Here is a 24,717-nt window from a genome sequence, read left to right as displayed (position 1 = left end):
GCGCCGCGCGCCCACCCCGGCTGCTGGGGTCCGACCGCCGCCCCGCACCAGATCCGACCTCCCGCCCCCGTTCCCCCTCCGCGGCGGAAGCCTGGGGCCAGTTAGTGGGACGCGAGGCGGGAGCACAAACCCCGCACCCGCCTTCTCCACGGCGGGCTTCCCGCCTTGGGTGGCATCGCCCCCGCCCGCATCCACAACGAGCCCCTGATTAATGAGCCCGGCCCGGCCCCCGCCGAGCCCCGGCCCGGCCTCGGAGAGGGGGAGGGAGGGGACGGCGGGAAACGCAGCCCGGTGTCGGTCCGCCTCCCCCCCCCCCCCGTGCCTCACGCTCATTGGTCCGTCTCGCTGTCCGTCGGGGAACGCGGCGCCAATGCAGGGCTGCGGGGCGGGGCGTCCGCGCGAGTGTGCCTGCGTAACGCAGAGTCACGTGTTGTTTTGCTCTTAGTTCAGTCACTCGGTGCGCGATGTGTTACTCACTGTGCGGCGGGGACCGCGACAAGCCCGGGTCGTCGTTGGTGGCAGCAGCAGCAGCGGCAGCAACGGCAGCAGCGGCCCCAGTGGCAGTGTGGGCCCCGAGTGTCCGGACGCAGACCGTCGTCGCGCAGTGCAGAACGGTGGCAGCAGACGGGCCGCGCGCGTTCTAAGCTCGGCCCCGCGACTCGGGGACCCCGACTCTCGACCCAGCCAGCCAGTCCCCGGGCGCCGCCCGAGAGCCCGGGAAGCAGCGGCAGCGGACAGTCGAAGCGGGGGGGTGGCCATCGCCCGCACCGAGCATCCTTCGGAGCGGCGGAGGGCCCTGCGCCACCGAGCCGCGCGCGCCTCCTAGCCCACCGCCTGGGCCCGGGGGACGCGCGCGCGTGGCCGGGCGGCCGGGCGACGGGTGGCGGGGAGCCGCCCCCGCCCGCGCCCCTCGGCCCTCGCCATCCCCTGTTCGCCCAGCCGGGCAGAGAGACCTGAAGCGGCGGCGATGGCTAGCGCGCCCCTGCCTGGGCCCCCCGCGTCGGCGGGCGGGGACGGCCCGAACCTCAATAACAACAACAACAACAACAACCACAGCGTGCGCAAGTGCGGCTACCTGCGCAAGCAGAAGCACGGCCACAAGCGCTTTTTCGTGTTGCGCGGCCCCGGCACGGGCGGCGACGAGGCATCCGCGGCTGGGGGGTCGCCGCCGCAGCCTCCGCGGCTGGAGTACTACGAGAGCGAGAAGAAGTGGAGGAGCAAGGCGGGCGCGCCGAAGCGAGTGATCGCGCTCGACTGCTGTCTGAACATCAACAAGCGCGCGGACGCCAAGCACAAGTACCTGATCGCCCTCTACACCAAGGACGAGTACTTCGCTGTAGCGGCGGAGAACGAGCAGGAGCAGGAGGGCTGGTACCGCGCACTCACCGACTTGGTCAGCGAAGGCCGCTCTGGCGAGGGGGGCTCGGGCACCACCGGAGGCTCTTGCAGCGCCTCTCTCCCGGGCGTCCTGGGCGGCTCAGCGGGCGCCGCTGGCTGCGATGACAACTACGGGCTCGTGACACCCGCCACGGCCGTCTACCGCGAGGTGTGGCAGGTGAACCTGAAACCTAAGGGACTGGGCCAGAGCAAGAACCTGACTGGTGTATACCGCCTATGCCTGTCTGCGCGCACCATCGGCTTCGTGAAGCTCAATTGCGAACAGCCGTCGGTGACGCTGCAGCTTATGAACATTCGCCGCTGCGGCCACTCGGACAGCTTCTTCTTCATCGAGGTGGGCCGTTCGGCCGTCACCGGTCCCGGGGAGCTGTGGATGCAAGCCGACGACTCGGTGGTGGCGCAGAACATCCATGAGACCATCCTAGAAGCTATGAAGGCACTCAAAGAGCTCTTCGAGTTCCGGCCTCGCAGCAAGAGTCAGTCGTCCGGGTCGTCAGCCACGCATCCCATCAGCGTGCCGGGCGCGCGCCGCCACCACCACCTAGTCAACCTACCCCCTAGCCAGACCGGCCTGGTGCGCCGCTCGCGCACTGACAGCCTGGCGGCCACCCCCCCAGCAGCCAAGTGCACTTCGTGCCGGGTTCGTACGGCCAGCGAGGGCGACGGCGGCGCGGCAGGCGGGGCCGGGACGGCAGGAGGCAGGCCGATGTCGGTGGCAGGGAGCCCCCTGAGTCCCGGGCCGGTGCGCGCGCCCCTTAGCCGCTCGCACACCCTGAGCGCCGGCTGCGGAGGCCGCCCGAGCAAAGTGACTCTGGCGCCGGCAGGGGGAGCCCTGCAACACAGCCGCTCCATGTCCATGCCCGTGGCGCACTCACCTCCTGCAGCCACCAGCCCAGGCAGCCTGTCCTCCAGCAGTGGGCACGGCTCGGGCTCCTACCCGCTGCCACCTGGCTCCCACCCGCACCTGCCTCATCCACTGCATCACCCCCAAGGCCAGCGTCCGTCCAGCGGTAGTGCCTCCGCCTCGGGCTCCCCCAGCGACCCGGGTTTCATGTCCCTTGACGAGTATGGCTCCAGCCCTGGCGACCTGAGAGCCTTCAGTAGCCACAGGAGCAACACACCCGAGTCAATAGCGGAGACCCCGCCAGCCAGAGATGGCAGTGGGGGCGAACTCTATGGGTACATGAGCATGGATAGACCCCTGAGCCACTGTGGCCGCCCTTACCGTAGGGTCTCAGGGGATGGGGCCCAGGACCTGGATAGAGGACTGAGGAAGAGGACTTATTCCCTAACCACGCCTGCCAGGCAGCGGCAGGTACCTCAGCCTTCCTCTGCCTCTCTAGATGAATACACTCTCATGAGGGCCACCTTCTCTGGTAGTTCAGGTCGCCTCTGCCCATCCTTCCCTGCGTCCTCTCCCAAAGTGGCCTACAACCCTTACCCAGAGGACTATGGAGACATTGAGATTGGTTCTCACAAGAGTTCCAGCAGTAACCTGGGGGCAGATGATGGCTACATGCCCATGACCCCTGGGGCAGCCCTTAGGAGTGGTGGTCCCAATAGCTGCAAGAGCGATGACTACATGCCCATGAGCCCCACAAGCGTGTCTGCTCCCAAGCAGATCCTGCAGCCACGCTTGGCAGCGGCCTTGCCCCCTTCCGGAGCAGCCGTGCCAGCACCCCCTTCAGGGGTGGGCAGGACCTTCCCAGTAAACGGAGGTGGCTACAAAGCCAGCTCCCCAGCGGAGAGCTCCCCAGAAGACAGTGGGTACATGCGAATGTGGTGTGGCTCCAAGCTGTCTATGGAGAACCCAGACCCTAAGCTACTCCCCAACGGGGACTACCTCAACATGTCCCCCAGCGAGGCAGGCACTGCAGGGACCCCACCTGACTTCTCAGCAGCTTTGCGTGGAGGCAGTGAAGGCCTCAAAGGCATCCCGGGCCACTGCTACAGCTCTTTGCCCCGCTCTTATAAGGCTCCCTGTTCCTGCAGCGGAGACAATGACCAGTATGTGCTCATGAGCTCCCCTGTGGGCCGGATCTTGGAAGAGGAGAGACTGGAGCCCCAGGCCACCCCAGGGGCTGGCACCTTTGGGGCAGCTGGTGGTAGTCATACCCAGCCTCATCACTCAGCAGTGCCTTCCTCCATGAGGCCGAGTGCCATCGGTGGCCGCCCTGAGGGCTTCCTGGGCCAGCGATGTCGGGCAGTGCGGCCTACACGCCTATCGCTAGAGGGACTGCAGACCCTTCCCAGCATGCAAGAGTACCCTCTACCCACAGAGCCCAAGAGCCCTGGCGAGTACATCAACATTGACTTTGGTGAGGCAGGTACCCGTCTGTCTCCGCCTGCCCCCCCACTACTGGCATCCGCGGCCTCATCTTCTTCACTGCTCTCAGCTAGTAGTCCTGCTTCATCCCTGGGTTCAGGAACCCCAGGCACCAGCAGCGACAGCCGGCAGCGCTCTCCACTCTCTGACTATATGAACCTGGACTTCAGTTCTCCCAAGTCCCCCAAGCCTAGCACCCGCAGTGGGGACACAGTAGGCTCCATGGATGGCCTTCTCTCTCCAGAGGCTTCATCCCCATACCCACCACTGCCCCCACGTCCTTCCACTTCCCCTTCCTCCTTACAGCAGCCTCTGCCACCTGCCCCGGGAGACCTATACCGCCTGCCTCCAGCATCAGCTGCCACTTCCCAGGGTCCCACTGCTGGCTCCTCAATGTCCTCCGAGCCTGGGGATAATGGTGACTATACCGAGATGGCCTTTGGTGTGGCTGCAACCCCGCCACAACCTATCGTGGCACCTCCAAAGCCAGAAGGTGCCCGAGTGGCCAGTCCCACATCGGGCTTGAAGCGGCTAAGTCTCATGGATCAGGTATCTGGGGTGGAGGCTTTCCTTCAAGTCAGCCAGCCCCCTGACCCCCACCGGGGTGCTAAGGTCATCCGTGCAGACCCACAGGGGGGACGTCGTCGCCACAGTTCAGAGACCTTTTCCTCTACCACCACCGTCACCCCAGTGTCCCCATCCTTTGCCCACAATTCCAAGCGCCACAATTCGGCCTCTGTGGAAAATGTCTCACTCAGGAAAAGCAGTGAAGGCAGCAGTACCCTGGGAGGAGGTGATGAGCCGCCCACATCCCCAGGACAGGCACAGCCCTTGGTGGCTGTGCCCCCAGTGCCACAGGCTAGGCCGTGGAACCCCGGTCAGCCCGGAGCTTTGATTGGCTGTCCTGGAGGCAGCAGTTCTCCCATGCGCAGAGAGACCTCCGTGGGTTTCCAGAACGGCCTCAACTATATCGCCATCGATGTGAGAGGCGAGCAGGGGTCCTTGGCGCAGTCTCAGCCGCAGCCAGGAGACAAGAACTCCTGGAGCCGGACCCGTAGCCTTGGGGGGCTCCTCGGCACCGTCGGAGGCTCTGGCGCCAGCGGAGTGTGTGGGGGTCCAGGCACTGGAGCTTTGCCCTCTGCCAGCACCTATGCAAGCATCGACTTCCTGTCCCATCACTTGAAGGAAGCCACAGTCGTGAAAGGTGAGGCCCTTTGACCTTGAGGATGGGGGAGGGAGAGTGGAGTATTGGGTGGCTTTGGATGCCACTCTTACTAGTGCTTCCTTGGCTTAATTGCCAACCGGCTGCCTGGGCCTTCTCCCTCTTGGCTACCATGTTGTTATTGTCTTTCTCCAAAGAGCTTGTCAGGAAAGTGGACTTGGCTTTTGAGTAGAATTGATGTCTTCCCCCATGGTTGGGAGACTTTGCCTTTGTTTTAGGTCCAGTCCCCTCTTCTCTGCGTTCTTATGGTCCTGCCCTAACCTTCTGTCTCAGTGTAGGTGCTACAGAGCGGAAAGTTGTTTAGATCTGTACAGTTGAAGTTGCTCAAGGCACCAGCTACTGGTTCTCTGTGTGAGTGGCTGGGTCCCAGGTCGTTGCTGCTCAGACACAAGGCTTATTTAAACATACCTAAGAGCCCCTCAGCAAAGTAAGCATGAGTCTCCATGGCTGCTCGCATGTAGACTGTGACAAGCCTGTCCATCAGGGGTACCGTGCGTAGTTCTCCCAAGGGAAATGGTAGCAGTGTGGCTTGGCTTACATACCCTGATGGTAGCGGTTCTCACCTGTGCATAACTGGGAGTTTCCTGGAGGGTGTCCTGTCTGCAGATACTAGGAAAGTAAACCTCCAGAGCTTTCCGGCACTACAGGACCAGAACCTGGCAAAGTGGCATTGTTAATAAGTCCCTGGGTAACGCTGGGGCTGTTGATTTGGGCACACCAGGTAGCAGATCCCTGGGGAGGTTTGAGAACTCCAGAGCCATTGGAAAGGTCCTTGCAGGGTGGGTGAAGGTTGGCATAGGGACAGGATGGGCTCTGCTTCCCGGAGCACCGCATACACTAACAGCCGTGTTTCAGGATCAGAGATTGAAAGAGACTGTGAAAGATGAATGTACGGTCTTTTTCAGGAACAGTGGGTCTAGAGGGTGCCCGGCAGTGCCCCCCCCCCACCCCCGCTCTCCCCTTATCAAATATCCATGAGCACAGGCAGCTGGTAAAACTTCCTGTATCTCAGACATGGCTGGGTATGCAGGGGGGACAAGGGAGCTGGAGTGCTCAATTCTGTTCCTGTCTGTGTTTCTACATGGGGTTGCTAGCAGGACAGACAGACTGTGTGCCATAGTGGAGCCAGTGTTGTGGTCTGGGTCTCAAAGGGACCTGTATACTTTTGGTTCTTAAGTAAGCAGGCCAGTTGAATGCTATCTACATTGAGGCTGTGTGTATATTTGAGGCCATCAACTCATTGGATCCAGGTTTACAGCTTGGGACAAATCCTGGCAAATTGTGGGGTAATAGATGAAAAGCTAATTCTTATTATTATAATTACGACTGGAGCAGAGGAAGAGGAGTATCTAGGAATTACCAGCAGCAATACAGCACTTCAACAGCTAATTAAATCAACGGGAAGTTGGCAGAATGCGTCCCTTCTGTGGTGAATCTCTCAGCCGAAGGTCGCTTTGTCAAGGTCTTACTAAACAGTACAGATTTCTAGTGCTAGGAAGTTGAGGATAGCTACGCCACAGGCCATATAAACACAGTAGTGTGTGACTGAATGGGGGAATTCTTTCTGTCTGCCTCACCCACACACTTAGCAACTTCCATGTCCCTGGTAGAGGAGTAAACATGTCCAGTTGAGGCTGGGTGGGTGGTCTCCTACTATGGGAACGCAGTCTGAAGTCCACACTGTGAAGTTCGAGGCCTGTGTTATAGTCACTACCTTCAGAAAAGGGATTCCCTGGCACATCAGAAAGAATGCTGACCTGCAGGAGTCAGTTTGTTTAGACACCTGGCTCATCTACTCCTGCTTAAGGTTTCCCACACGGATAGAGTTCCTACCAGTCTTTGGGGTTAACACGTGTGAAATCTAAATGGCTCTCCATACAAGCAGACATGGGAGCAATTAGGTTACTGTTATTCTGAATTCTGTGGGTTTTATGTTAAAAACTCCTTTCTAAAAGGGGGTATTTTAAAGGGAAAACAGATAACTAAAATTCATCTGCTGTGCCAAAGCCACATGTTTAAGGGGAGGCACAGAAGCCAAATTAGATTTCTAGCAAATTGATTTGAGCAGAGTGCAGCCTCAGAGTGGGGGGAAGTGCGCATGCAATCTTAGCTTGCTGAGCTGGGCCCTTGATGTCTGATGGGCCAGGATGGACATCTTTTTGTGCTTAGCTCACGTGCAGGTAGACATTGGTGATGTGCACAGATTGAAAGTTCGCTGCAGAGTGGTGTACTTGAGAGCATGGTTTGTAGAAGCATGAGTTTGAAGCTGAAATGCAGAATGTCCTCTCAGCTTACTAGGCTCTGCCCAGGCTTAGCCTTGCCCGGTGCTTCCATCCTGAGCTGTTCACTTATTTGCCTTGGTCAGACCTCATTGGTTACACATGCACGGAATAATTGAGCTCAGTCTGGGTAGTATGTAGCAGTACATAAGGTCCATAGACACAGAGTCCTGGCAGTGTCCCATAGTTGACTGCAGTTGAAATGGAGATGGGAAGATAGATTTCTTAAACTCAGCTGATGAAGAAGCTAATAAACACCAAGTCTGCATGCCTGTGATGAAAGTCTGATTAATCTGGTAGAATTGCTGTCTTCTTAGGAACTGAAAATTAATTGGGTTAGCTATTTTTAAAAATTACTTCTGATAAGACTATGCACATTTTTTTCCTCAATAGGACTGGATTGGTAAGGTCCCCTGGTTTGGTTCTCCTTCAGAGGGGGGTTTTCATTCCGTGGGCTTCTAAAGTGTAAGAAGGTGATTAGATAGATAAGTACTATGGAAAACACCTACATTTAGTTTTGTTTGATCGAAAGTCTATCCACACATCCAATTTCTACAAGATTGGAGAGTGAGTGAGGTGTGTGCAAAGGAGCTTGATTTAGTCTAGAAAGCTCTGCCTTTGCAAGTGCTTCATTTTCAGAGCCAGTGCAGTAGCCTTGCCCAGCCTCTTATCTCTCTGTGGGTGCCACCTGGGCATGGTGCTGCGCAGGGTGGCTCCCACCCCCTAAAGAAGCAGCAGCTGAAGTGCTAAAGAAAGCACTCGGGCTCTGGTGAATGAAAGTCACGTGGCCAGTTCTGCTTCCTTTATTGAAAGAAAAGCCTTTACTGAAGTAGTTGGGAGAAGGAAGGAGGGTGGGGCCAGGAAGCCAGGCTTCTGGTTGCTAATCTTCTCCAGAGAGCCACATACTCACGTTTGCAGCAGTTGATTCCCATCCTTCCCTTGCTGGGTCGCAAGGAAAGGAGAAAAAAGGTGCCCTAAGCCCGTACAGGGGAAGTGCTAAGAAAACAGCCTCTCCCTGCTGTCAGGAATGTGGGCAGTGAGGATACTTCTGAAAATAAGCACTCCTAAATTAAAGATTAGTAAATACAAGCCTAAGGAACAGGCAGTACTGGGAGACTGGAGACCATGCCTTCTGGACAGCTTACCTTCCCTGCCCCATTGTTGGCTGTGTTCCTTTCTCTAAGAACCACACCTCCTTTCTTTAAGAATTTAGCCAGGTGGGTAGTTCAGCCTTAGAGCAATGAGAGGAAAGCAGCAAAACAAAACAGGAAAAGATTCATTCTAGAAAGAAAAAGAAAGAGAGAAAAAAGAAAAGAAAAAAAAAAGGAACAATGTAGAGATTCAAATTACATAGTAGCAGAACAATGAAAAACAGACCTGCTGTCTGCCTGGCTTCAAAGCACACTATCTCCCCTCTGTGATGTCTTCAGGTATTAAGATCTGTTGACAAGATGAGGATGTATAATTAGAATATACATTTTAGAAAACCGACTCTTAATGTTGGAAGTTCTAATCTAACAGCCGAGCCCTTAAGCTTCCGATGTTTAATTAGCCAGCATTCTGCTCATTGGGGATTTGGTTCTGTTGATTGAGTTTACTGGAGGGTCACTCCTGAAGTTTTGATTTCAGCACTGTGCTGTCTGTCTGTAGGTAGGAAAGTGCTGGATTCTTGCTCTTCACCCCTCCCCCGCAAAGAGCAATTTTAATAGCAGTAGCTGGGCATAAAGGCGTTCTGTTAGAATCCTACTAACAGCTTTTCTTTGGAAGCATATTCTAAGAGCTAGGTAAATTTGCTATCAGATTTGGCAAGCAGGCCAGCTTTTTGTTTTGTTTTAGGAGGGGGGCCTTGGATAGTACAGAATTAAATGTTCTCCGTTCACCTTGGAAACAAGGGAAAATGTAACTTTATTCGTGTATCCACATTGCCAAATAGGGTGAGGGCCACTATTACTCAGAGGGGAGAGGAGCCCCAGTTGTGGTAGGGATGGACTTTCTGTGAGCATCTCTAGACCAGCATGAATAGAGTGTATGGTTTAATACAAGATGTGCCAAGCATTTTAATGTTGCCATTTTAGTGTACATTTTCTGCATCTCCACAGTGAATGGCTGCAAAGGTTCTATACCTTATCTAGCTATGGGTTTTGTGGCAGCAATATATAAACAGAGTCCTCTGTATTCATTTTAGTGTTTTGAATGCATCAGTCAAGACTGCAGGGGGAGGAGGTAGTTGAGGTAGATAGCAAAAGGTAAGGGGGTAGGTGGTTCTGGAGGGAGATGCTGATGTCAGTGGTGGCCACTGGTCTTTGAGTGTCATTTAGGGGTAGTTTCCTAGGCTCAGGCCGAGGGTGCCCTGAAGTAACACATGCAGAAGAAAGCTGGACTAGACAGGGAGGCAGGCGGCACACAGGAGCTGTTTGTTAGGTGCAGAATGTGCCAGACGCTTCTGAGCTTGGCAGTCTTACTTCTTAATTTAATTCATTGTGTTAAAATGCTGAAATAGAGTTGGTTTAAAATGTACAGGCAGTGTGCGGATGATAAAGCAGTTCATTTAATAATTGCATTTTCTTTTCCTGTTAAACTAGAAAAAAAAAAATACTGCTTTACCCAGTCACAGTTACTTGTCCAGAAGACATGCTGAGAAGAGCAGGCAATGCCTTAAGCCCTGTTCACTTTCTTGTGTGTGGCGTTTATGCAATGATATTTGCAAAATATTTCTTACTTCTAGTGCATTTACTGAAACTGGGTCAAACATTTGGACCCATGATATATCTTAAAGATAAACCATTACATGAACTTGGTACCAAGCCTTTTAAGAAGTATTAGATTTTCCAGAAATACATGTTTAGAACTGATATTTGTGTATATTTTTCCCATACTGTTTTTTTTCCAAAACCCATCTTTTTACTTCTTTCTAGTTGAGACTAAATGCTAACGTATTTTATGAATACATTCAGTCTTTATACAGTCACTTCAAAAAATATTAGTCCTCTACTCTTTTATCTATAAAGAGTTAGCACAGGTGATTTACCATGATATTTAAGCTTTGGTCTTTTTGGGTTTTTTTTTAATGCATAAATGTAAACTCTATAGTTCATCCTAGGATACAATTTTCATTATCTCTTCAAAAGCCATATGTTGGCATTAGGAGTGACTGCCTTTTTGCATGGTCATAGTGCAGTATTTAATATTTATTACTATAACATGCTTTCTCTACTCATTCTGTGGACTTAACTTGGGCCATCTTCAGGGATCAGAGTATGTTATTAACAATCCAGAAACGAGCCGAACACAAGCTGATGCTGAAAGAATTCCAATCATGGTGCCTGATGAAAAATGAAACAAATATTCTAAGCAAAAGCTGGAAGGAAGGAGCTGTCCCAGGGCAGAAGGAGGTGGGATTCAAAGCTGTCTCTTTGTAGCGCTTTATTTCTCTAAGTCATGTGACATGTATACATTTTGCAAAGTCTGCAGAATCAGCTTTTATAGGTATGAATGTTTTGCCTGTATTTATGTCTGTACACCACATTTGTGCGTGTTGACCACAGAGGCCAGAAGAAATCGTCAGAGCCCATGGAGCTGGGTTTCCAGAGGGTTGTTAGCTGCTTTGAGGGTGCTGGGAACCCAATCCTGGTTCTTCAGGGACAGCAGCAAGTGTTGCTCTTCCTCCAGCCTCAGGCTCCAGTATTTAAAGTGCCTGCTGGTCAGAGGGGCCAGGTGACCTATCCAAGGGCCTTAAGAAAAGAGGAGGGGTGCTCGCGGCCTCTTAGGTCCTGCCTAACACAGGCTCTTTACGTTGAAGTATCAGCATGGACAAAAGCACTCCCTCAGCATTTCCCACTGGCCCTGGGCTTCTTGTCTTGCTCTTGCAGCAGTGAATTTCCACCCGGTTTCGTACTTAGGATATTCCGAGTGAAATGGAAACAGTTCAGGAAGAAGAATGGAAGAAAGGACATTGTGAGCAGCCCCTCTTCCTTAATTATTTTAGCCAGTTTCTGCCTGTCAATTTAAGAACTTCATTGTGTTCGTGTCCCGCCCACCCACCCCCCTCTTTGTATAAGTCCCCTTTTGTCCATGGATTTCCAGACTTATCTTCTGGTAATAACTTGTGGCCCAGCCTTGCCCCTGGACCTCATGAGGTCTCCTGAGTGAAAGGTTTCGGTTCCTCTGGCAGTCTCTAAGTTTCAGGAAAGAACACAGGAGATGGCACTTGATATAAAATGTTGCCTCCGCATACATTAAGCCCATTCAGCTCCATGTGGGAACAGTATCAGGTGCAGAGTAGGATCCAGAAGTGCATTCGAGGACACAGAGCTGGGGACCGCTGCCTCAACAGTGTGCCTGCAGGCCGCTCAGATTTAATTTGGGTAGAGCAGTTATTAAATACCATCAGGAGAGCATTGGAGATGGTGGTCCAGAGGTTGGCACACCCCGGGTGATCATCTGAGTGCTGTGCCTGTATCCTGGGGTCAGCTCTCTCCGCTGGAACAACTGAACATGTGCAGCAGGACCCACCAGTCCCCTCCACAGCCACCCCCCACCAGACCCCACCCACACCCCACACCCCACTGTTACTCTGTGTAAGGAACTGCTTGGGTGTAGACAAAGGGTGTGTTTGAGGAAGAAAAGCAAAGTGCCTATTGAGAAGATCACTCACACAAGAGGCAGAGGAGTGTGAGGACTGCTGTAAGGAAGACATTTTTTCTAGGCTAGTTCATTGTGAAGCCTGAGGCCGTCTGGCAGTGCTGAAGCTGACACTCTTCAAGAACAGAGCCAGTCCTGCTGACCTGTGATGCAGGCTGGGTTAAGATTCTTACCTCTCTGTGCCTTTGTCCTATTCGTGGAACATCATACACCCCTCACAGCCTGTTAGCAGCTTCCAAAGAAATGAGTCATTAACTGAGTTAATGATGAATAGGTTTGGAAACTCAACCTATTTAGAGTTAGCCTCAGGACCAGTTCGTAGATAGTCAGCTGTTGCAGGGTGGTTATCTTCCCAGGACCAAGTATCCCATAGGGTTGTCTTATTGTTCTTGAGGTCCTTAAAAGAGGTTGTGGGGAAGATTATGTAGCTGGACTTTAGCATGGTGACAATGGGTTTCATTCAAATTGAACTGGACACAAGCTGCTCCTTTTGGAGGTAGTGCGATTATGAAAGCAATACTTAGGCAGACTCACCAAGCGTTCATTATATGCTCACAGTTAAAACAACATGTGGCTGGAGCAGGCTGATAGGGACTTCCAATCATAGTAGAACCAAGGCAACTTCTCCAGGTTAAGGAGAGAGTAGGGTTCAAAGTTCACCATCTTGCCATCATGGATCTGTTGGGAATATTCTAGAAATGGAATATTCTGGAGTGGAAAAGTGACCTGAGTGCCCTAACAGACCAATCTTGGCCACTATGTCTGTTATTGAAGAAGCAAAAAGAGGCACCATCCTGAAAGCATTGAGAGGGAGAATGGGTAGAGTAGATGCATCTTGGGACCACGGGTCCATCCTGGGGCACTGACTTGTGCATTGAGTTTAGAGAGAGGAAGAATTTGGGTGGGCGGAGGTGCTGTGTAACTGAGCAGCCCCTGGTGAGGTGTGGTTCCCTTCATCCTTATCTCTGTTCTGGGTCTTCAGGGTGGTCCACAGTGCTTCTTGCTAGAAAGGACAGCTGGCTCCTGCAGGATGGAGTGCCCTAGTGTTCAGGGGTGATTGTCTTTATGGTGGTGGTGGTGGGGGCTGCCTTGGGAGGCTCTGTTGTTCCTGGAATCAAAACTGACAGTAAGTCTAGAACAGCAACTTATCTCTGTGCCTTCAGCTTTGGAGGGGGATGAGATAGATTAGGCAGAATGAAGCGGGCCTCTGAGCCAACATCTCTCTCTCTCTCTCTCTCTCTCTCTCTCTCTCTCTCACACACACACACACACACACACACACACATACACACACACACACACACACACACACACACACATACACGGGTGGGGTGGCTAACACATCAGGCTTTTGCCCCCTTTTTAGTTACTTTGTGGGCCCATATGAGAAGCCAATGCTTTTTCACCAAAGTAGTTTCTGGACGTATTTAATTAAGAAGTTAGTTGTAAAACCCAGAAACCCCACTTTCTGGTGTGCTGGGAAGGCCCTCTTGCTATCACATAGAAGTCTTTTCCAAGTATGGTGTGTGTGGATTTCCCCTAGCAAGGCTTGTGCCTCCCTGCAATTGAGTGCATTCCAGGAAGCTGCTTGTCACTACTGTGACCCTGCTGTCCTACGCCTTCCTAGTGAGAGAAGCAGAGCAAAGCTCCTCTCTCCTCCCCCCAGAGTTAGGCCACCCTGGGCTACTGCCCTGCCTTCTGTCCTGCTCTGGATCTTAGCTACCCCTGGCAGATAAGGATGGTGAAGTGGGTGGGAGGTCATAGAAATAGCCTGAGATGACTTCACTAAAATTTAAAAGTTTGCAAATAACGGTTTGGAGGCTTGGAACTTCAAGCAGGACTCGCCACGGAGTGGATTAGAGATCTCTGCTGAGTGCTGGTTTTTGTGTGACAAGGACAGAAAAGGTCTAAGTAGGACTGTGTGGTACTGAGCAGGTATGGCAGACTCCTAAGCCTCAGTCCTCAGAAACACCTGGAAAGGAGGCTCTAGTGGTCACTTTGGATGCTGTTCCAGATGTGGAGATCTGGCTTGCTTGGGAAGTTCCTTCTGTGAGTGAGGGCTGAGGCTGAGGCTGAGACTGAAGCTGGCCAGTGAGAGAGCACAGTGAAGCTGGCCAGTGAGAGTGCATAGGAGATCGGGAATCTTCCGGTCTGTCAGTGTGCAGAACACATGTGGCAGATGTCTCCAGCCAACAACATGCCTGGTTTTAGAAGCTCCATGATGTTTGGAGCCAGTTCAGCCTCGCTCTGCTAAATCACATTTTAACAAGTTACTATAGAGGCAATGGCCTTAGAGAACTGTCTGTCCTGACAAACTAGGAGTGCGGAGATTCGTCCTTCCATGCCTCACCTCCATGGCTCGTTTCTCCTTCTGGAAGTCAAAGCACAACTTGCTGCTTTCCGAGGGAAATTGAGGAAAAGTTATTTTCCAAGATTTCGTGTAGACCATGATTCACATGTGTGTACACAGAAAATTCATCATAGCTAGATAGTCTTCTAAGATGGTGTTCTGAGGGCATTCTCCATCCCTCTCTTCATGGTTTATTGTCCTCTGACCATGAAATTCGGACCCTTTCTCTGCACACCTTCCTTCTGAGTGGCCACACCCAGTTGCTGCTGGCCTTCCCCTCCCATTCCCCTCCCAGCTACTGCAGAGGGCTTGGGAACAGGCAGAAGTTCACAGGATGTCTGCTGGCTTCCTGGTTGATCTATAGATCTCTGCCCCTGGGCCTGAATGACAAGAGCAGGTGATATGTCCTTGCTTTGGGTCTAGCTGTGCAGGGGGGTTGGGAGGGCCAGGGAGAGTGGCTTTGTCTAATGTCCTCAGCCCAGCTTTTCACCCTCTGTCACAACGAGCCTTGGCCATGGCTCTGACTCAGGCATCCTGGGCCTGAGTACTCTAGTGTGGCTGGCTGGTAGAGGCCCTGCTCAAGCTGAAGTAGTCTTTCTGGATGTGTGGTACATATGGACTTGAGGGCTTTGGTCACCTGTAAGGTGTGCCCGAATTGCCCGAGTTCTCAAGGATCTTGAGGAATTGGCTGAACTGTGCCCGCAGGGGCTGGAGCAGGCAGGGCAGCCCCTGTTGTGGCTGAATGCTGTGCCACATTGTGGTATACGGCGGGCTTTGCCTTGGTTCTGTCCTGCCCTGGTTTGAGTGGAGCAGGGAGGCAGTTCCCCTTCTCCAGCGTTGTCTTCTCGGACTTCAGCTGAATGGCTTCTCTCTTTGCTAGGACCGGTTTCCCTGCAGCTTTGCATGCCTAGCGGTCCCTCTGCTGCTAGAAATCAGAGTTGTTAGCATTGATGTTCCTGGTGCACCTCAGGAGGGGGAGGGGCTACTGCCTTGACTCCCCAGACAGTCCAAGGAGGAGCCAGCAACATCCCTCAGCAACTCAGGTGCGCAGGTCTGGAGAAGTCTCTGTAGTTCAAAACATGGCGTGTGGCTGCCTGCCTGCATGACTGAATAAACTCAGAGACGTGAAGGAGTCTGACCACAGAGCCGTGAGTCATGCCGCAAGCATGAGCTTCTGATGTAAAAATCAATACTCACGTATGTTTTGTTTATAGATGTTATGGTTTCTATATAGAATCTCCTTTGATGGTTTCACTGTGATACTTCTGGGGGTGTGGAGGAGGTGGGGAGGGATTATCCCTGTCTTCAGGAGTGGGCGTGATTGACTTAGCTGAGAAATCACCTAGTCAATGGCAGCCGTGGTCCTGGCTCTGATGGACTGACTGACGGAGTTGAGTCATCTTGCCTTCTTCCACACATGCACCTCATTGACGCTTGGAAAGCTGTGTGGGTTTCAGGGTGCAGGGATGGCTGCAGAGAATGGCTCTGTGCTCCCCCCAGGGAGTGGCAGTGTGTGAAAGGTTGCTCATGGGGGTGCAAGCTGGGGCAGAGGCTCTGCTCAGCTCTCCATTTTAGTTCCTTGTTGCTATGACAAAATATCTGATAAAAGCAACTCAGTAGGGTTTATTTTGACTCCAAGTTTGAGATTACAGTCCATCATGGTGGGAGGGCATGGCGGCAGGAGCTGGAGACAGAAGGTCACATTGTATCCTCCATCAGGAAACAGAAAGAGGTGAACAGTGTTGCTCAGTTCAGTTTCTCCCTTTTTACTCAGGCCAAGATTCTAGCCAACAGGATGGTGTCACCCACAGTAGGCAGGAGGCGTTTTCCAGCCCTGTTAACCAGAGGTTTGTCCCCTGGGCGATTGGTTACAGATCCCATCAAGTTTACAATCGGTATTAGCCATCATAGCTCCCAAACAGATTCGTTATCAGCTGAAGGGAGAGCACGTGAACCTGCTCTGAATATTTATTCTACTTTCCCATAATTTGACAAGAAAAAAAATAGAAGGTTTATAACTCTAGTTGTAAGCATTTTTTTAAATTTTTATTTATTTATTTATTTTTGTTTTTGTTTTTTTGAGACAGGGTTTCTCTGTGTAGCCCTGGCAGTCCTGGAACCCACTTTGTAGACGAGGCTGGCCTCGAACTCAGAAATCTGCCTGCCTCTGCCTCCCGAGTGCTGGGATTAAAGGCGTGTACCACCACACCTGGCAATAAGCATTTTTTTAGTGTACATAAAACAGCTTGTTGGTTTTTGTTTTTGTTTTTGTTTTTTTTTACATCAGTGTAAGTCATCATACAAAAAAAATTTGCTAGACCTGAGGAAAAAAATGAGGCTTCTTAGAGGATACTTGTAATTTTAATGCTAGTTCTTGTACCAAGTATTCCCATCAGGATAGAAGCGAAGCCCTTGAAGTGACATTTTCAAATGACCCAAGAAGATTTGGTCTGATTATGAATTGCAGGTGTGGTGTGCGTATCACTTTCTTTTTTCAAAGCCGAGTGTCAGCAAAGCTTGCATTTAGTCGTGATCAGATGGATTCTGAGCTGTGCTGTGCATTACGAAGCCAGAGGATCATTCTAAAGAGTGCTGGCTTCACAGTCAGTCTTATGACTCGCGGGGTCTGTAAGAGGATAGCGTGGCCTTTAGCAGACAGTATTGCATTTCTGAAGTGAGTAAGCTTGCAGATGATTTCCAGGGCTATCAGTTAGTCTCAGGTGTAACACGCAGGTGGAAAACGTGTGGTGCTATTTTGACAAACCTGCTCGTGTCTTCTCCAGCTCCTTGTTAAATGCCGGTGGGATCATCTGCCTTGAAGGGTTGGCAGACTGGTTCTGTGAAGGATTGGACAGTGAAGGTTCATGCTTAGTTACCATAGCTACCCAACTGTGCTTGAGGTGGAAACAGCTGCGCTATGAGAATGACAGTGCCTGTGACCCAATAAAACTTTACTTGCACAGAGACGACTGGCCTGTATTGTGCACCGTCATCATCTGTGAAATGGAAGGCGTCTCCTTCCTGGGTATCAGACCAGGCTTTTGTTTCCTTCTGGAGGTTGTGTTTCTCTTTTCTGCTCCAAGAAGTGGCATAAGTTGTAAGGTTGTTTTGTTTTGTTGTAGTTCGTTGAACTTAGGTTGACTAAGGATCATGGTCCTGAGGTGCAGAGGACATGAAGGCCAGAAGGACATGGTCTCCTGCAGTCTAGCAGGCAAGCGAGTTTCCCAAGGCATTTTGAACGAACATCGCCTCATTAAATCGTCTCCCTCATTAAAAGGGATCAGATACCAGCATGGTATTTAATGTCCTTTGAAGAGAGTTCTATAAAAAGCCAGTGAAAAAGTTTGCATGATCTCATACATAGAATATTAAAAACAATAACAACAAAAACAAACAAACAAAAAAACAACCTCAGGTTAAATGTACAGAGAGCTCAATAAAATTGTTTGTCAGGTGACTGGGTAAGGTGTAGGGAGGGAGAAAAGAGAGGGGACAGACACAAAGAAGCTAGCACATAGGACAGATGGCTCTGTGGAAGTCTACAAGGCGTGACAATTGTATTAGGGATATTTTGTTGTTGTCTTTAAAAAAAAAAAAGAGTAACCTTTATCTGCTCTCTGCCAGAATGCAAGTAGAGTGGGTGACAGAGGAGGGAACTGGTTAATCCACTCCTGGTAACCTTCTATGTAAATGTGCCCTACAGCATCCTGCTGTAACCCTCAAATACGCACAGCACTAAACAGAACAACACAGAACCAATAGTGGGAACCAGAGAGGAGACTGGGCTTAAGTGGACTGCTCTGATTCCCTCACTCCCACTGGGTCCCTAAACCTCTCTTCTGGAAGCCAGAGGGAGCCTCCCACTAGACAACACTATGAAGGAGCTGTCCCACCCCTGCACAGCTCACCCGGGAGGCCCTCTTCCTTCTGGCTTTTTCCTCTGGTTTGAACCTGGAATTAGAATGTCCTGGTTTGGAGAAAGGGTCCCCAGGATATAGAAGACTCTGGAGGATGTGGGTCGGGCTAGAGGGTGAAAACATTAATCCACATTGTTGGATCTGCACCTGCAGGCACTTAGGGGTTCCCAGTAAGGAAGAAGCTAGTTCCATGCCCACATTGGGAAACAGCCATTGAAACATTGGCTTCTAAAAGCCTGGAGGCTGAGCTGGCGCTTTCCCATGGGCAAAGCTTTGGGTGTGTTAGAGGAAGTTTGAAGTGAGGCGCTTGCTTCACAGGCTGGGAGGCCTCTGAGCACACCGAGGCTGGGCCGAGAGGAGGCTGCCTTCCTTGAAGGCTGGATCAGACGCCTATTACTGGCTTCAGCCCTGAGAAAGCTACATCGTTTCTTCAACCCGTCTGGGATTGATTGTGTCATTAGCAAGTTACAACTCGAAGGTAGGGAGTTTAATAACAAGCAATCAAAACGAAAGGATTTTAATTGTCAGTGGAAGTGTGAGCTCTGTAGACAGAAGTTGGACTCTTTCAAGCAGGCTGTCACAGGAGCTTAATCATCTATGTTCCCCCCCCCCCCCCAACTTAGATGAAAGGTTAAGTAACCGTTTTTCTTAGAATCTCTGGGTTTGTTATCACACCCAAACTTACTTTTTTTTTTTTTCAAATGCTTTTAGCAAAGTAAGAAGATACTAAATTATCAGGCATATTTTTCTAGGAATTTGTCTTCCAACTGAAGAGCCTGTTTCCCCAACTAGTTCTGTGGGTTTTTTTTTTGTTGTTGTTGTTTAGGTTTTTTTGTTTGTTTGGGTGTTTTGGTTTGCTATTTTTTTATTTTTTATTTTTTATTTTTGGTTTTTTGTTGTTGTTGTTGCCTGAACTGGGCATTGAGATAGCCTTGAAGGATGTGGGGACTCACCAGAGGGTTCATTTCTTCCTTAATTTGATTTGCTGCTAGAGATACAAAATATGTGGCCTCTGGTTTTCTTTTGTCATGCAAATCAATATTCATCTAAATAGCACTAGTAATTCAGAGCCCTGAATATGTTAGGGAGCCCACACCTGCTCTTTTCTGCAATCCACAGAGCCTCAGGGACTCCGAATGAGGGAATCTAGGTTGAGCTCTTTGTGGGAGAGAAGCCTTGCAGAAATCTAGAGACAGATCCTGGGCAGAACTGCCACTGTTTGCCTGGGCCCCTGACCATGCACTAACCCAGAGTCTCATGAAACATCGCAGCGGAAGGAAAGGTATTAGTTGGCCTGGCTCAGATGCCCCTGGTATGTCTGTCTGGTTTCTTGCTAACAGGCTCTGGGTTTGGTGCTCAACCTTTTGTGCAGTGGGGCTTCGCTGTCTTGCTGTTGGTCCCATGTAATGTGAAGATCTCCCTGTCTTGCAGGGATGGCTTCTGTCTCTCTCTCCTTCCCCTGTCCCCTCTCTTTCTCTGGGATCTAAGCAGAACCTTTGGAGATGGAAGCACAGTCTCATTTGGATTCTTTCTGCTCTTTAAGTGTAAGGGGAAAGGTGATCCTAAGAGACTTAGGAGTCCTGGCCTGTGACTGGACTCCATTTGGGGTGTATCAGTGACATATTTCATCAGTGGCTGCTGAGCAAGGGTGAAGCTGAGCTCTGTAGAAGGGCACAGGGATGGAAAGAGTTTCTCAAACTTGCTTAGTTGCTTTCAAGGCTCTGGACACTTGCTGTTCTAAAGGATCATCTCTGCTCTTATGGAGTTGGGTGTAGAATTGCAAGGAAATTTCAGATCCTACAAGGAAATGTCAAATCCTGGGAATAGGTCTCAGCATGAGTTACCACCCGATGCAGGACAGTTCTGTTCGGAGTGTAGGGCAGAATCCTTTCTGGGTCATTCTACCACTGTGACTGGACAGACAGCTCAGAATTTTCCTTAAGGCACATGCAGAGCAGAGTGGCCATAAATTAATCATCCCTGTGTTGCCTCTAGTGGATTTGACATAGGTAATGAATAAATAAATGTGTACTGGCATCTCATCCTTAGGAACTATAAATATTTAAGGTTGAGCATGTCAGATTAGTAGTGTTAGAAAATATTTTCCTTCCCTCATATTCAACATGAACCAGCCCAATGACAGCCTTAAAAGTAAACAAAAAGGCATAGGGCACACGCATCCTAGTTCACAGGCACAGGGCATGCAGATCCTAGTTTGCATCCAGGTCAGTTCTCAGCCCCGCCTCCACTCTTGCTGGACAGAGAAGAGCAGGGGCTCTGTTGAGAACAGAATTGTAATCTTTGGTGTTTACCCCATCCCTAGACCTGGGCCAGCCTCCTGAATGTGACCCTCAGGCAAACACTCTGGCTAAGTGTAGGTCAGTGCTTTGGCCAAAATGCTCAACATGATTTTGCCACCTGTTCACACTGGAGAAAGGTGTTTTGTACAGTGGTATAAAGATAGCTAGTTTCTGGTGGGCTGAACAGCTCAGATACCTCTCAGGCCCGGATCCAGGGCTTTGAATTGTCCCACTCCAACATCTTCCCCATCATAACTGCTGGAGTGCATGAAGGTCCTACAGATCCAAAACTATAGGATCTCAATGACAAGGGACAGCATCAGAATATCCCAGAGGAGTCCCAGTGAGATTCCAATATCGATAGAGTAGCAGAAGCCAGAGGCCTCGTACCAGACCAATGAATCACTGGTGTGAACATTTGCAAGCAAAGTGTGGACAAAAGGGTATACTGTGGGACATACTGTGACACACTGCAGCTTCCACAATGAGATTTTTCTTTTCCTCTGTTGGGGGGAGGCAGGTTCGAGGGGAGAGGGAGATGAGTGGGATTGGGGATCATTGATGCGAAATCCAAAAAGAACCAATAAAAAGTTAAAAAAGGGAAAAGATAGCCAGCGTCAGCCTCAGGCCTCCCTTTCAAAGAAAGTTTCTACAGCAGCCTTTCTCTAACCTAACACTCCAGTCCTGCTTGCCAGTTCTAAGTCTCCATGGAGTTGAACCTCATCTGGTGTGTCCGCTGAGGCCCCCAGACTCTCCTTCATCCTGTTTCTGCAATACCTCCCTCCCCAGGATCACTTTCTGGGTATATTTATGTACAGGGTTCCTCCCCTCTGCCTTTTCCTCTCCTCCCTCTCTCTCTCTCACACACAAACTAAGTAGAGATTGAGGTTCAAGCATCAAAGGTCAGAATTCCGTTGGATGTTAGAGGTGTGTCTAGCCTTATGGTGATGGTATTAGAGCTAAGAAGTTTGACCAGTTTAAGGCTCAGTGTGGCCTTGTGGCAGTCATCATAGGGAGTGACTTGTAAGATAAAAAGGAGGGGTCATTATGATGTGGCATTATGTCTGTGTGGCGCGAATGTACATATACACACATGTGCACGCGTGCACACACACACACACATACACAGGGGGAGGGACTTTAGACATTAGGAACAGAGAGCCCTGGAGATAGAGTCATGGTTCTCCTCCATTGAAGGGAGAAGCAGGTGGAGATGGTCACATGATAGTCTTCCTGCCACTCGCTCCGAAGGACAGTTGGCAGCTTTTGGCACTTAGGGTGATGGGTGTACTCTAAGAGGTGCTGAGAGCTGAGTGGCAGCAGAGATTTGGCTGCAGGACCTTTTAAAAATTTGTGCGGGGGGACAGATATTTGAGACAGAGCCTCCCCTTGTATCCATGTCTGACCTGGAGCTCACTAGGTAGACCAAGCTGACTTCAACCCATGGAGATCTGTCTTCCTCTGCCTCATGAGTGCTGGGATAGAGGTGTGGACCACCACATGCAGCTAAGTGTATATATTTTTAAGAAGAGTGGACTCCAGGCAACCCTTCCCTGGAGGAGTCAGGTTACAGTGGTAGTGTGGCAGCCTCTGGCCATTGGGGAGAGCTTTAATAGTTGTCAATCCTCCTTCATGCTGGGGAGGCAGGCAGGTCTCCTCCAGCTGCACATGCACAGATGGTTGCTGGGAAGGCAAGAACCCTTGCCTAATCCTCTGAATTTGTTTGTTTGTTTGTTTTGTTTTACTGGAATGCTTGGCAAAAAGTGTGTGTGTGTGTGTAGACTTTTCTCACTTGTGTGTACCCTGCCACCCCAACTCTAGGACCTTGCGTTTGCATCTCTGAGTACCTCATTTCGGAGGAAAGTACCCACCCTGATCACAGGTCCATGGGTTAAGAGTGCCTTTTGGTTCTTAGAGCCTGGCTCACCAGTTTTCTTCTCTCTTTTTCAGAGTGAAGCGCTACCAGCCCCATCGCCGCCATGTTGAAAAAAACAAAAACAAAAACAAAACAAAAAAAACAAAACTCTGAATCCATTCGAAGGAGATGCTTGGCATGTTTCCGACCAACGCTGCTGCTCACTTTCCTATCAACGGGAGCAATTCTACATTTTGAGACTTCTGTGAATTAGATAAGGAACCAAGAGGCAGGTCTGCCTCTCAGCTGTCCCCACACACCAGCCCTCATCGCACGGTTTGTGTTGCATTTTGTTTCCTTTGTGAACTGACGGGCTGATGGCGTACACTCCGGGAGATTGGACGTTTCCACCGCCGCCGGCCTCCATAAGTCCTGGCCATCGCTGTCATTTTTCTCTTGTTACTTTCATTTTGGCAAAGTGGATTAATCCCTCAGCATGCAAGGAGATGCTATAATATACATGGAAGTGGTCAAATCTGGTATTTACTGGCTTACAGTCAAAACTACCACAGTCCTACCTCAGTTCAGGGTGAAGCCGGATTGTTTGGCAGGGTACAGGGCGACTCTGCCCCAGGATCACATGCTGACCTCCGTCTCTCTGTTAAGTCGATGTGGACTCCAGTCCAGGTACCTGAATGGTTTACCTACGCACAGAGCCCGGTGTGGGACTGAATATTCTCCGTGGGATTGGACTTGAAGATGGATTAATCCTAAAAATTCCTAAATGTGACTGGAGCAGCCTCCTTTTGGAGATCATCAGCCGTATTTGGGGGTAGGGGTGGGGATGGGTGGATCTCTCTTTGTGTCTACAACAGGCTTGTTGACTCCTCTCTCTGTAGATGTTCGTGTAAGTCCTTCAGATTGCAAGAGCCTTTTCTCCCCTCCACAAGCCTCCTGGCTGTGACTCTTAGCTCACCATCCTCAAACCTAAAACTCAACACAGGCACGCTTGTAGCTCAAGACTGGCTTGGGCTTTTGTTTTTTAAATATATTATCTCTGGCACAATGTTACTTTTGTTGGCCAACAAGGTTGCCCTGAACAGGAGGGGAGGCATTCCAGCCATTGTACTATGAATGGCAAAAGAGGAAAAACATCTCTCCCCCTACACTTTCCTGTCAACGGTTCTTGACAGAGACTACCCTGGTTCTGTTGTCAGTGTTCTGGAAATGTCAGTGTTGTGGAACTGTTTCATATGTCACCTAGAAGGGCTGAGCTTGCCGGCAGAATCGCCGTCACCTCGCTGCTCCGTCACAGGGCTGGAGGCCCTGCCTCCCTGACCCCCCCACTTCCCAGTGCCTGTCTCCATAGTCCTGTAGAGGCTACACTAATAACTCTTGGAAATGTGAGTTGCTGGTTTATTTTTTAATCATTGTTTTGTTTTTGTTTGGGATGTATATATATATATATATATATGTGTCACTATAGAATAATGCATTGGTAAGGTAAGAATGGGCTTTTAGAGGATGACCAAAAAAAATTCCATGTCTTAAAAAATATATTTAATGGCAATGCAGCTGTCTTCCTGCTTCCGTTGCTGAGCTTGTAGAAGAAGGCTGTATTGCAAGACAAAGTTGAATGTAAATTGATCTCCCCACACCCCGCGCCAATTCTCAAGGTTTACCTTGCTGCAGTTGTGCATCTTAAGCAGTTTGGGCCACATAGCACTGTGTGTGCTATCCTTTACTGAGCTGTTAAAGGATCTCCGGAAATCTTCTCCAGTGTTGATGAGGAACCTGCGCTGCATTTGCTGTGTAGCTGAATCCCCCAGGGACAGTAGGACTGATCTGCTGACTACAGCACGTCGAGGCAGATGTGACACACCCTCCATGCTGGGAGTGGTCACCACAGGACACAGATGGCATATGTCCCTGATGCAGCTGACATGAACAAGAAGAGAAATCGAGAATACACTAAATCCCCCTCCTCCTGTACATTTCAAGAAGAGCAGGCATATGCAATATTTACATCCTTAATTTAGTTTACAGAATGGAACCAAAATGTGTAAGTGTTACGTTCGCCACACTTCATGCTGTACATTGGGTCTTTGTACATTTTGCTTGACTTAATCTTAAATTTAAACTATTTTTTGCTATATAAACTTTAACAGTTATTAAACAGTGTTTTCTTTGGGTACATGTTTCCTGGATACCAAGATGTTAAATATATTTCTCGCTATTGTGTTTCAACAAGAGACTTGCCCTCCCTGTTGTCTTCCACTGTACATGCTGTATATAGGGGTCACGTGATGCCGCTGAAGACAAGAATAAACTGGAGTAGATTAGTTTGCTGTATTTAGTCTGTATTGACCATGGATGCCCTCCTTAATAGCCATATGCAATAAAATAAAATACATTATTTATGAAATGAA

At 50.2% G+C, this 24,717-nt stretch overlaps 1 protein-coding gene and 1 long non-coding RNA gene across 2 annotated transcripts in view; one reads left to right on the top strand and one right to left on the bottom strand.

The window, feature by feature from the left end:
• 9530052E02Rik (RIKEN cDNA 9530052E02 gene) overlaps positions 1 to 1,548 on the bottom strand; it is a 46,692-nt gene extending 45,144 nt beyond the window's left edge. Inside the window, exon 1 of the long non-coding RNA NR_046017.1 lies at positions 1,387 to 1,548. This is a non-coding gene — a long non-coding RNA (RIKEN cDNA 9530052E02 gene). The remainder of the gene's footprint in view (positions 1 to 1,386) is intronic.
• On the top strand, positions 469 to 24,717 carry Irs2 (insulin receptor substrate 2). Its single transcript, NM_001081212.2, has 2 exons — positions 469 to 4,928; positions 22,384 to 24,717. Exons 1-2 carry the CDS (start codon positions 968 to 970, stop codon positions 22,386 to 22,388), a joined length of 3,966 nt encoding a protein of 1,321 aa, NP_001074681.1. The 5' UTR covers positions 469 to 967; the 3' UTR covers positions 22,389 to 24,717.

The sequence above is a fragment of the Mus musculus genome, chromosome 8 (genome assembly GCF_000001635.26).
Source record: "Mus musculus strain C57BL/6J chromosome 8, GRCm38.p6 C57BL/6J".
In the NCBI taxonomy this organism is placed as follows: Eukaryota; Metazoa; Chordata; class Mammalia; order Rodentia; family Muridae; genus Mus; species Mus musculus.
Note: the sequence above shows the minus strand (reverse complement) of the source record. Positions and strands in the feature narration are given on the sequence as shown.